This window comes from Coregonus lavaretus (assembly GCF_964263955.1).
Source record: "Coregonus lavaretus genome assembly, chromosome: 11".
Lineage (NCBI taxonomy): Eukaryota > Metazoa > Chordata > Actinopteri > Salmoniformes > Salmonidae > Coregonus > Coregonus lavaretus.
In genome coordinates, this window is record NC_139998.1 from 60,751,772 (window position 1) to 60,765,097 (window position 13,326).

The window sequence follows — 13,326 nt, forward strand, 5'->3', positions numbered from 1 at the left end:
TTCCAGCAGGTATATCTCACTGGTCATCCCCAAAGCCAACACCTTTGGCCGCCATTCCTTCCAGTTCTCTGCTGCAAATGACTGGAACGAACTGCAAACATTTCTGAAGCTGGAGACACTTATCTCCCTCACTAACTTTAAGCATCAGTTGTCAGAGCAGCTTACCGATCACTGCACCTGTACACAGCCCATCTGTAATTAGCCCACCCAACTATCTCATCCCCATATTGTTATTTATTTTGCTCATTTGCACCCCAGTATCTCTATTTGCACAACATCTTCTGCAAATCTATCACTCCAGTGTTAATACTAAATTGTAATTATTTTGCACTATGGCCTATTTATTGCCTTACCTCCATAACTTACTACATTTGCACACACTGTATATAGATTTTCTATTGTGTTTTTGACTGTACGTTTTGTTTATTCCATATGTAACTGTGTTGTTGCTTTATCTTGGCCAGGTCGCAGTTGTAAATGAGAACTTGTTCTCAACTGGCTTACCTGGTTAAATAAAGGTGAAATTAAAAATTTAAATTAACATCACTGACCCATTGTAAAATGAGAGGCCTTTGTTTAACATTGCAGCCAACAGTGCAGGCGACTGCCGACTGACTGATCTACAAACAACCTTGAGTCATAAATAACTACTAATTATTATTTGTAGATCAGTCAGTCAGTCACAATTTACCCATGATACATTACGGTTTTGATCCTCTCGAACATGGCCAGTCTCCGTAGCAACATGCCTAGCTCCGCCCACTGGGAAATGGGATCATAACTAGTTTCAGCTTCCGAAGTAACGTCACCTCACCGGACCTCAACCGGACGCAAAATACATCAAACAGTCCTGACTTACTGCGCTCAGCCAACGCGTTAAAAGTCATGGACAAACTTAAATCAGTTTTGAGCGGAACGGATGGACCCAATGAAAACGGCAACATCTTGCAGGTAAAAAAACGAATTTATCAAATGTAGTATAAATGGATATTCTAGGCTAATATTCATACCTTTAATCAACTGTCATTATTATAGAAACATAATAATAAATTGTAATTAAAGTGTAAAATATATGGATGTATAGGAATCAAATTTAATTAAAAGTATATTCTTAAATCAATGCATCTTCTCTCTCATCATGTGAACTCGACCTGTGGCTCTTCACTGACTGACTTTACTTGTTTCAGGCAGCAAATGAAGCATCTACTTTGGGTTGGGGTACACGAGTGAAGGGATTTATGGTCTGTTTTGTGATTGGGGTCACCTGCTCAGTCTTGGTAAGTAGATTTGAATATGTTGCTTTCCTACATACAATTATTTACAGTATTAAAATGTGTGTTTGTGCTCATTTGCGCACCGCCCATTTCCGATCAGCAGACACCTTGTGCATCCAGAGAGATGTGGTGCGACTGGTTCATCCTGCTCTCAAGAATGTGCAACATCTTTTGTTTAATTCAGATGCCTCAGGTGTTTTGTTTAGTTCAGGTGAAACTCACCACCTTCATGTGTTCTGCCCCACGTTACTTTAAAGGGATAAATGACACCCTTTATCTACGCCCCTTTTGGCAATGACGCCCTTTACCTACTGACCCAGAGTCAGATGAACTCGTGGAAACCATCTTTATGTCTCTGCATGCAGTTTGAAGGAAGTTGCTAACTAGCGTAACGCAATGACCGGCAGTCTATGGGAATAGCTAGCATGCTAGCTGTTCCTGTAAACTTCCAGTCATTGTGCTGTGAGTTAGCGTTGGCTCAGGAAACTACCTAACTTCCTTCATACTGGACACAGATACATAAAGATGGTTTCCACCAGTTCATCTGACTCTGGGGAAGTAGGTAAAGGGTGTCATTGCCAAAATCCCTTTAAAGGAAATAGTTATCTAGCGTTAGACCAGGGGTATTCAACTCTTACCCTACGAGGTCTGGTGCTTGCTGGTTTTCTGTTCTACCTGTTAATTAATTGCACACACCTGGTTTCCCAGGTCTAAATCAGTCCCTGATTAGAGGGGAACAATGAAAAATGCAGTGGAACTGGTTTCAAGGTCCAGTAGAACTGGTTTCCAGGTCCAGAGTTGAGTTGGAAGGGTCTAGAGCCAAAGTAGGAGGATACAAATAAAACATGACTGGTCATTGGTCAGAATAATCAGATCAGATTGTGATGTCATGCTCTGGGCAAAAATCTCCATCCCACCTGAACAGGCTGAAATTCCAGGCATTGTTTTCAAAAAGCTCTTACACTGAAAGGGCATTCTCATAATTTTCAGAGTGTTATTTCAACATCATAGTGTGGAAATATCATTAAAACAACATTAAATCACGTTTTTGGCTGCACTGCCCCTTTTTAAAATGGTTTATATTAATGACATCTTCAATTTGGAGGTTGAAACTGATAAATGATCTGTCTTGCCTCTACAGGGGGCATGTATGCTCTTCGTCCCCAAAATAGGAATCCTCCTCTTCATCATCTTGTATTCCTTTGGAAACCTCTGTTCCCTCTGCAGGTGAGATTCAGCAGGATGCCCCCAACACGTGATGACTCCGGACCTTTTCATTATGACAACATTTCCTTCATCATGACAAATATGATGCAGTAAACTGTCAATGCCCTGATATGTGATTTATGTCCTTAGAAACATGTCAACAATTTATAACAAAGAGGGTGATTGTGTCCTTCTATGTGGGTGTGTGTTTCCTTAGCAGTCTCTAACTAAACCTAACCTGTCCTCAGCACCATGTTCCTGATGGGACCAGTCAAACAGCTGAAGAGGATGTGTGATAAGACCAGAGCTCTGGCCACTACTATCATGTTGGTGAGGACCAGCTTTAGAAAGGACTGCATTCCCTTTCATGTCATTTTGTAGCAGTATGCAAATATGCAAATAATGAGAATCCTACAAAGAAACCAAAGGTGCATAAAGTTTGAATGAACTTGTTTTCTGTTCTGTTTTCTAGACCTGTATTGTGTTGACTCTCTGTGCAGCCTTCTGGGTGAGTTAAGCCTATATTTTGATGAATTTTGTGATGTTTTCAGCATGTTTTTTTCCGGCTGTTTGTGCACACAAAATGTTTTATTGAGGCAAGTCAAGTTCGGGTCTCCGCCCCCTCGTCTGTGATTGGTCAACAGTACTACTCCTAGCAGGAACAATGGATTCTTCAATTAAGTGTTTGTTGTCGTTCAACGAGAGACGACTAGTTTTCATGCACATTTTGTCACTTCAGAAATACTTTGCAAAACATCTTAGTTAGATGTAAAATTGCGTGACTCCGCAAAAACGTCTAAATAAATTACAGATTTCTTGATTTATCTTAGATTCATTCAGATTATTTTGAGGAAGTGTTATGGCTATGTTGTTGCTACGGTGGCTCACGAGGGACAAACAACAGTAATATTGCCAGGTCTTCAGGGAGTATGCGAGCACAGACATTCGCTTTGCCTAGCTGAGTTCTGATAGAAGCAAACTGAACATATGTTCTGATAGAAGTAAACTGCACATATACACTACATGGCCAAAAGTACCTGCTCGTCGAACATCTCATTCCAAAAACATGGGCATTAATATGGAGTTGGTCCCCCCTTTGCTGCTATAACAGCCTCCACTCTTCTGGGAAGGCTTTCCACTAGATGTTGGAACATTGCTGCAGGGACTTGCTTCCATTCAGCCACAAGAGCATTAGTGAGGTCAGGCACTGATGTTGGGCGATTAGGCCTGGCTCGCAGTCGGCGTTCCAATTCATCCCAAAGGTGTTCGATGGGGTTGAGGTCCGGGCTCTGTGCAGGACAATCAAGTTCTTCCACACCGATCTCGACAAAACATTTCTGTATGGACCTCGCTTTGTGCACGGGGGCTTTGTCATGCTGAAACAGGAAAGGGCTTTCCCCAAACTGTTACCACAAAGTTGGAAGCACAGAATCGTCTAGAACGTCATTGTATGCTGTAGCGTTAAGATTTCCCTTCACTGGAACTAAGGGGCCTAGCCCGAACCATGAAAAACAGCCCCAGACCATTATTCCTCCTCCACCAAACTTTACAGTTGGCACTATGCATTCGGCAGGTAGCATTCTCCTGGCATCCGCCAAACCCAGATTCGTCCGTCGGACGGTAAAGTGTGCATCATCACTCCAGAGAACGCTGCTCCAGAGTCCAATGGCGGTGAGCTTTACACCACTCCAGCCGACGCTTGGCATTGCTCATGGTGATCTTATGCTTGTGTGCGGCTGCTCGGCCATGGAAAACCTATTAATTTACATTTTGCATTTTTTAGTAATTTAGCAGACGCTCTAATCCAGAGCGACTTACAGTTAGTGAGTGCATACATTTTCGTACTGGCCCCTCGTGGGAAACGAACCCACAACCCTGGCGTTGCAAGCGCCATGCTCTACCAACTGAGCTACAGGGGACACACGAAGCTCCCGATGAACAGTTCTTGCGCTGACGTTGCTTCCAGAGGCAGTTTGGAACTCGGTAGTGTTTTGCAACCGAGGACAGACGATTCTTAGGCATTACGTTCTTCAGCACTCGGCGGTCCCGTTCTGTGAACTTGTGTGGCCTACTACTTCAGGGCTGAGCCGTTGTTGCTGCTAGATGTTTCTATTACACAATAACAGCACTTACAGTTGACCGGGGCAGCTCTAGCAGGGCAGAAATTTGACGAGCTGACTTGTTGGAAAGGTGGCATCCTATGACGGCTCTAGCAGGGCAGAGATCAGTTGACCGGGGCAGCTCTAGCAGGGCAGCTCTAGCAGGGACCGGGGCAGCTCTAGCAGGGCAGAAATTTGACGAGCTGACTTGTTGGAAAGGTGGCATCCTATGACGGTGCCACGTTGAAAGTCTTAGCTCTTCAGTAAGGCCATTCTACTGCCAATGTTTGTCTTTGGAGATTGCATGGCTGTGTGTTCGATTTTACACACCTGTCAGCAACTAGTGTGGCTGAAATAGCCAAATCAATATTTATTTGTCACATGCATAGAATACAACCGGTGTAGACCTTACCAACAATGCAGTTTTAAGAAAAATAATAGTTAAGAAAATTAAATAAATAAATAACACAATAAAATGACAACAACGAAGCTATATACAGGGGGTACCGAGTCAATGTGCGGGGGTACAGGTTAGTCGAGGTAATATGTACAGTTGAAGTCGGAAGTTTACATACACTTCGGTTGGAATCATTAAAACTCGTTTTTCAACCACTCCACACATTTCTTGTTAACAAACTATAGTTTTGGCAAGTCGGTTAGGACATCTACTTTGTGCATGACACAAGTAATTTTTCCAACAATTGTTTACAGACAGATTATTTCACTTATAATTCACTGTATCAAAATTCCAGTAGGTCAGAAGTTTACATACACTAAGTTGACTGTGCCTTTAAACAGCTTGGAAAATTACAGAAATTGATGCCATGGCTTTAGAAGCTTCTGATAGGCTAATTGACATCATTTGAGTCAATTGGAGGTGTACCTGTGGATGTATTTCAAGGTCTACCTTCAAACTCAGTGCCTCTTTGCTTGACATCATGGGAAAATCAAAAGAAATCAGCCAAGACCTCAGAAAAAAATGTCTCTTCTACTCTGAGCCAGGAGAGACTGACATGCATGTCAAAACATATTGATACAATAGTAGCTAAGATGGGGAGAAGTCTGCCCATAATAAAGCGCTGCTCTGCTTTCTTAACAGCACTATCAACTTCCGGTAGAGTGCAGGTATACAAGATGGTGTATTGAATACACAGCGGTACAAATCACCTCAAGATACAAACAATATTCAATATCAGTAAGTTAGACTAAATATTAACATTTCATATATTCGTGGGTAATAACATTCAATCTGGATAATAACACAAAACAAATTATAAGGCTAGAGAAATATATCGACTAATATTACAACAACACGCAACACCCAAACATGATGGAAGATAAACGAGGACAATCAATCTCCGAGAGAAAACGCGACTCCTCGACTGATACAGTTGATTTATGGTTTTCACCACTGGGACTGGTAAGTGCGGAAAGTGACCTGTTGATAAATGACAAACTGGGCATACTAGAGTTGGTCAGTAATGATGTAAAAGAGTTGAAGGCGAGTCTTGAAATTTGTGACGGAAAAGCTGCGATAATGGAGAGCGATACAAAAAAAACTAAAAGGGACCGGCACTAAGATGGAAACGGACGTTAAGGAACTTAAAAAGGAGAACAACTTTCTGAGAGAAGCCTTACTAGACATACAGACTAGATCGATGAGAGAAAATCTAGTACTTACAGGTATCCTGGAAAAGGAGGGAGAGATTACAGATAAAGATAGTGAAGGACTTATTTCTTACAGCGCTTCAAATTCCACTCGAGGCTGTCGACAAAATACAACTTGAACGTGTACACCGTGTCGGACAAAGCGGACAGAGATATGATCGTCCAATCGTTGCCAAATTTTCTTTTTTTAAGGATAAAGTAATGGTTAAAAGCCTAGGTAAAAGACTTGCTGGCACGAAAATAGGCATTAATGATCAGTTCCCGAGGGAGATTGGGTACAGAACTCTGCGCCGTTCTGCAATCTTCAAGGAAAATAGATTAAAAGGGAAGCGTGTTGCTCTTGTTGTCAATAAACCAAATGTTCCGCGACACAAAGACTACTCCATGGCTATTCTGAAAGTTCTAATAGAGGAGTCGAATAATGGAACACCCAATACTAGCCATGGTAGGGATTGGAATGGAACACCCAATACTAGCCATGGTAGGGATTGGAATGGAACACCCAATACTAGCCATGGTAGGGATTGGAATGGAACACCCAATACTAGCCATGGTAGGGATTGGAATGGAACACCCAATACTAGCCATGGTAGGGATTGGAATGGAACACCCAATACTAGCCATGGTAGGGATTGGAATGGAACACCCAATACTAGCCATGGTAGGGATTGGAATGGAACACCCAATACTAGCCATGGTAGGGATTGGAATGGAACACCCAATACTAGCCATGGTAGGGATTGGAATGGAACACCCAATACTAGCCATGGTAGGGATTGGAATGGAACACCCAACACTAGCCATGGTAGGGATTGGAATGGAACACCCAATACTAGCCATGGTAGGGATTGGAATGGAACACCCAATACTAGCCATGGTAGGGATTGGAATGGAACACCCAATACTGGCCATGGTAGGGATTGGAATGGAACACCCAATACTAGCCATGGTAGGGATTGGAATGGAACACCCAATACTAGCCATGGTAGGGATTGGAATGGAACACCCAATACTAGCCATGGTAGGGATTGGAATGGAACACCCAATACTAGCCATGATAGGGATTGGAATGGAACACCCAACACTAGCCATGGTAGGGATTGGAATGGAACACCCAATACTAGCCATGGTAGGGATTGGAATGGAACACCCAATACTAGCCATGGTAGGGATTGGAATGGAACACCCAATACTAGCCATGGTAGGGATTGGAATGGAACACCCAACACTAGCCATGGTAGGGATTGGAATGGAACACCCAATACTAGCCATGGTAGGGATTGGAATGGAACACCCAATACTAGCCATGGTAGGGATTGGAATGGAACACCCAATACTAGCCATGGTAGGGATTGGAATGGAACACCCAATACTAGCCATAGTAGGGATTGGAATGGAACACCCAATACTAGCCAGGGTAGGGATTGGAATGGAACACCCAATACTAGCCATGGTAGGGATTGGAATGGAACACCCAATACTAGCCATGATAGGGATTGGAATGGAACACCCAACACTAGCCATGGTAGGGATTGGAATGGAACACCCAATACTAGCCATGGTAGGGATTGGAATGGAACACCCAATACTAGCCATGGTAGGGATTGGAATGGAACACCCAACACTAGCCATGGTAGGGATTGGAATGGAACACCCAACACTAGCCATGGTAGGGATTGGAATGGAACACCCAACACTAGCCATGGTAGGGATTGGAATGGAACACCCAATACTAGCCATGGTAGGGATTGGAATGGAACACCCAACACTAGCCATGGTAGGGATTGGAATGGAACACCCAATACTAGCCATGGTAGGGATTGGAATGGAACACCCAATACTAGCCATGGTAGGGATTGGAATGGAACACCCAATACTGGCCATGGTAGGGATTGGAATGGAACACCCAATACTAGCCATGGTAGGGATTGGAATGGAACACCCAATACTAGCCATGGTAGGGATTGGAATGGAACACCCAATACTAGCCATGGTAGGGATTGGAATGGAACACCCAATACTGGCCATGGTAGGGATTGGAATGGAACACCCAATACTAGCCATGGTAGGGATTGGAATGGAACACCCAATACTAGCCATGGTAGGGATTGGAATGGAACACCCAACACTAGCCATGGTAGGGATTGGAATGGAACACCCAATACTAGCCATGGTAGGGATTGTAATAATAAAGAACATTTATAGTAGGTATAGTATTTTATAAAGGGATAAGACGGTATTACAAGAAAAGAAAACAAGCAAAATAATACATCTTCAAATACAACTAAATTAGAACACAAGTACTCAATCAACATAGTGGAGATAAAAACATAGCAAACAGAAGACATAGAAGGCACAGTATGTGTGGATGTATTGTGATGGAAGATGTCGTGTGCGTTTTTGTGTTTTAATAAGTGTGGCGTTAAGTGAGTGAGAAAGGAAATGGTTGCATATCCCAGAACCAACGTGTGTCTGTGAGCAGGGGTTGTGAGAGAGAGCTTTCAATTTTGTGCAGATGAGGGATATACATTTGAAAATATAGTATACATCTAATATATATTTTTATTGTCCTAACATGATGGAACGATCCCCAACCCTATATCCTAGACACCCACCTGAGCGACCCATACACCAAAGAGACGTCCCCATCTGTTTTATGGCCCTGCTGTGAGTTGCCTATATGCAGCCAAAACAGAAAGATAAATGTGGTCAGAGACCTACTTGAGCAGCACCGCCCCCTCAAGATTCTGAGCCTGCCTGGCAGGGTTGGTCCTACAAAGCCAAAGCCCCCTGATGGGAGAGCATAATATACAAGGAAATTCTCAAAGCTGCTAATGAGAACCTTGACGACCTTGTACCTAGCCGGTGGGGATTCCGGTGGGGTACCCCCACCCAGGTAGTGGCAGTGCTGGCAACACTGGCTGCAGTAACCCATGGGGAGGGGGTCACACTCGGACAATCAGAGAGGGGGCTTATCATTGTGGCCCAGCTGGCACAAAATAATCAAAGGTCTGACTGCACGGAGATGCTTGGGAAAAATGGTTACAACGGGGGACCAGAGTGTTTGTGTCTCAGGTGAAGAGGGTGGATCTGATCTCCATCACCTAGGACTTGACATAGATTAAATAGATTAATCAAATCTCACATTGTTGTCAATTTGTGCTCAATCTTGCATGCTTTCTCAAACAGCTGTAACTGTATATGCATTTGTAAATCAGGTCCTTTCTTGAGTTGGGCTCTGGGATGTAACAACCGTTGAGCATCTGATCTTATGGTTGATTGTGGAGGAAAGGGGTTGAGTGTGTTAGAGTGTGTGTGTGTGTGTGTGTGTGTGTGTGTGTGTGTTTATCCCACATCTGTTGCAAGGGGGTAAGGATGTTAGGGAGAATATAGGATGAACCACAATAATTGTTTGCTAAAATAATAATTGCTTGTCAAAAATGTAATGTAATACAATGGCAATCCGGGTTATAGGTTAAAATCCTACGCATGAACTGCCGACATTATTACGCATATTAATTGATAATGATGGAAAATAAGATATGCAAGATATTTGAATAGATATATATTTTTAAATAGCTATATTTACAGCTGTGGGAAAAATGAAGAGACCACTGCAAATGTTTCTTAAATCAGCATCTCTACATGTATGACAGCCATTCCATTCCAGTGTCTGTTGAATTCCAACACAGGCACACCTCATTTTACTGAATTAGGTACTGATTAGGTGATCACATGAACCAAATCTTATTTAACGAGGGAAAGTATAAAAACCACTGCTGTGGTCATCACTATCCTCTTGCAATAGGACCAGCTGGATGGCAAAAACAGTGCTAAAAGTACCTCAAAAGTAATATTAATCAAAAAATAACTATTGACCATGCCAAAAGAGTTGAAAAGGAAAGTTTTGAGTGAGGAAAATAAGGGTTCAATTCTGGCTTTACTGGCAGAGGGAAACAGTGAGCGTCAGGTTGCTTCCATCCTTAAAATGTAAAAGACGGCGGTTCATAAGAACAAGGTCAAGCAGCAGACATTGGGGACAACAAAGCTACAGACCGGCAGAGGGCGAAAACGACTCTCTACTGACCGGGATGACCGCCAACTCATTCGAATGTCACTCAACAACCGTAGGATGACATCAAGTGACCTACAAAAAGAATGGCAAACGGCAGCTGGGGTGAAGTGCATGGCGAGGACGGTTCGAAACAGGCTCCTAGGGGCAGGGCTGAAGTCGTGCAAAGCTAGAAAAAAAGCCCTTCATCAATGAGAAGCAAAGAAGAGCCAGGCTGAGGTTTGCAAAAGACCATAAGGATTGGACCGTAGAGGACTGGAGTAAGGTCATCTTCTCTGATGAGTCCAATTTTCAGCTTTGCCCAACATCTGGTCGTCTAATGGTTAGACGGAGACCTGGAGAGGACTACAAGCCACAGTGTCTCGCACCCACTGTGAAATTTGGTGGAGGATCGGTGATGATCTGGGGGTGCTTCAGCAAGGCTGGAATCGGGCAGATTTGTCTTTGAGAAGGACGCATGTATCAAGCCACGTACAAGGTTGTCCTGGAAGAAAACTTGCTTCCTTTTGCACTGACATTGTTCCCAAACTCTGAGGATTGATTTTTCCAGCAGGACAATGTGCCATGCCACACAGCCAGGTCAATCAAGGTGTGGATGGAGGACCACCAGATCAAAACCCTGTCATGGCCAGCCCAATATCCAGACCTGAACCCCATTGAAAACTTCTGGAATGTGATCAAGAGGAAGATGGATGGTCACAAGCCATCAAACAAAGCCGAGCTGCTTGAATTTTTGCGCCAGGAGTGGCATAAAGTCACCCAACATCAATGTGAAAGACTGGTGGAGAGCATGCCAAGACGCATGAAAGCTGTGATTGAAAATCTGGGTTATTCCACCAAATATAGATTTCTGAACTCTTCCTAAGTTAAAACATTACTATTGTGTTGTTTAAAAATGAACATGAACTGATTTTCTTTGCATTATTCGAGGTCTGACAACACTGCATATTTTTTGTTATTTTGTTATTTTTACCAGTTGTCATTTTCTGCAAATAAATGCTCTAAATGACAATATTTTTATTTGGAATTTGGGAGAAATGTTGTCAGTAGTTTGTTGGACCTGCAGCCACTCCGTTCATTATTATATCGGACATGCAGCCACTCCGTTCATCATTATATCGGACCTGCAGCCACTCCGTTCATTATTATATCGGACCTGCAGCCACTCCGTTCATCATTATATCGGACCTGCAGCCACTCCGTTCATTATTATATCGGACCTGCAGCCACTCCGTTCATCATTATATCGGACCTGCAGCCACTCCGTTCATTATTATATCGGACCTGCAGCCACTCCGTTCATCATTATATCGGACCTGCAGCCACTCCGTTCATTATTATATCGGACCTGCAGCCACTCCGTTCATCATTATATCGGACCTGCAGCCACTCCGTTCATTATTATATCGGACCTGCAGCCACTCCGTTCATCATTATATCGGACCTGCAGCCACTCCGTTCATTATTATATCGGACCTGCAGCCACTCCGTTCATCATTATATCGGACCTGCAGCCACTCCGTTCATTATTATATCGGACCTGCAGCCACTCCGTTCATCATTATATCGGACCTGCAGCCACTCCGTTCATTATTATATCGGACCTGCAGCCACTCCGTTCATTATTATATCGGACCTGCAGCCACTCCGTTCATTATTTTATGACCAAATAGTTAATAAGTGTATTTGATGTTCATGATCAGCGGATGCCTATAGTCTCCTGGCCAAAGGTCAAAGTTCCCTGATGATAAATTAGATTCTTAACTCTATTTATATTAGGGGACTTTTGTTACTAACATTTAATTTTTTTCTAGTGGAAGAACTTTGGTCTCGCATTGTTGTTTTGCATTTTGCAAGTCATAGCATTTGCCTGGTGAGTTAGCTTTTGTTCCTATTGTAATATGTGTTCAAATCTATGCAGTCTATGTATAATAAGTTTCAGGCTTTGATGGATGTGGAATGTGTTTAATTGAACAATCTGTCTTCTCTTCTCTGCAGGTATGGCTTGTCATACATCCCTTTTATCAGGTTTGTTGTCTCATCATTTATGAAGATAATTTTCTGTTTTTAAAAAGACTACAGTTTTGGGTCTATGTTGGAATTTATCAGAACAACTGAACAGATAATACGTATTTTGACATTATACAGTACAGTTTACCTGGTTGTTCTCTTGTTGTTTTTACCCCAGAGATGCCATCCTGAAGATAATTACTATGTGTGTGAAGTGAAGACCACAGGGTGGCCTGTCAGCTTGAAGGAACGACTGTGCCTCAGTTACAAAGGATAACTTTCTGTTCTGAGCTCCATGCATATAGTTCTGGAACTGAAAGGTGTATTGTCCAAACCTTGGACACAGCAGTGCTGCTCCAGCGGGGGCAACCAACTCCTTACAGTAAAATTGCACTACCTCTCTATCCCCTTTTCCATTTAAATGACCTTTTAATGGTGTTTTTTTATTTTTATTGATTTGTTACAGTGTTGTATTTCCACTATTAGGGAAGTATAGTGCTTTGGGTTTATTTAGATGTTTTCACATAATTTCTAGTGGAAACATTTGTCTTACTTTTTTACAATGTATTTCTATGTACTATTGTGGGGAAAATTGTTGGTGATGAAGTAAGAACATGTAATTATTCGATACAATAGTTGAAAGTTGTTTTTCATAAGGTCTCTGAATATGCTGTGAATAATGTATTCTAAATAAAGGTTTATAAATGAAGGACTTTATTCAGAAAGCTTGATGTTTTTATTTATGTGTAGTGTCTCCAGAGGTGGGTAGACTTTAGCATAATGCTTCCCCAGATCCAGCCAACATAAGGAGAGCCTCCAAGGAAAGGAATTAAAGTTCACCACCGATGGAATCCAGCCTGCGAAGAATCAACACCAGAGATGGAAGAGGAAGCGAGACATCCCACTCCCTCATTTTTCTGTTTCAATAGACGGGTTAGCTGAGAACATCACGAAAACGATGTGCACACTTCAATGAGCCAGAAGGTTGTGTGTTGTT

The 13,326-nt window shown here is 42.6% G+C and overlaps 1 protein-coding gene across 1 annotated transcript; it reads left to right on the forward strand.

The window, feature by feature from the left end:
• The first annotated feature begins 767 nt into the window (after positions 1–767).
• LOC311136916 (vesicle transport protein SFT2B-like) lies at positions 768–13,045 on the forward strand. Its single transcript, XM_084171231.1, has 8 exons — positions 768–951; positions 1,188–1,277; positions 2,416–2,501; positions 2,729–2,810; positions 2,953–2,988; positions 12,134–12,192; positions 12,318–12,347; positions 12,508–13,045. The coding sequence occupies exons 1-8, from the start codon at positions 886–888 to the stop codon at positions 12,545–12,547; spliced, it is 489 nt and encodes a 162-aa protein (XP_084027357.1). The 5' UTR covers positions 768–885; the 3' UTR covers positions 12,548–13,045.
• The last annotated feature ends 281 nt before the right edge of the window (positions 13,046–13,326 follow it).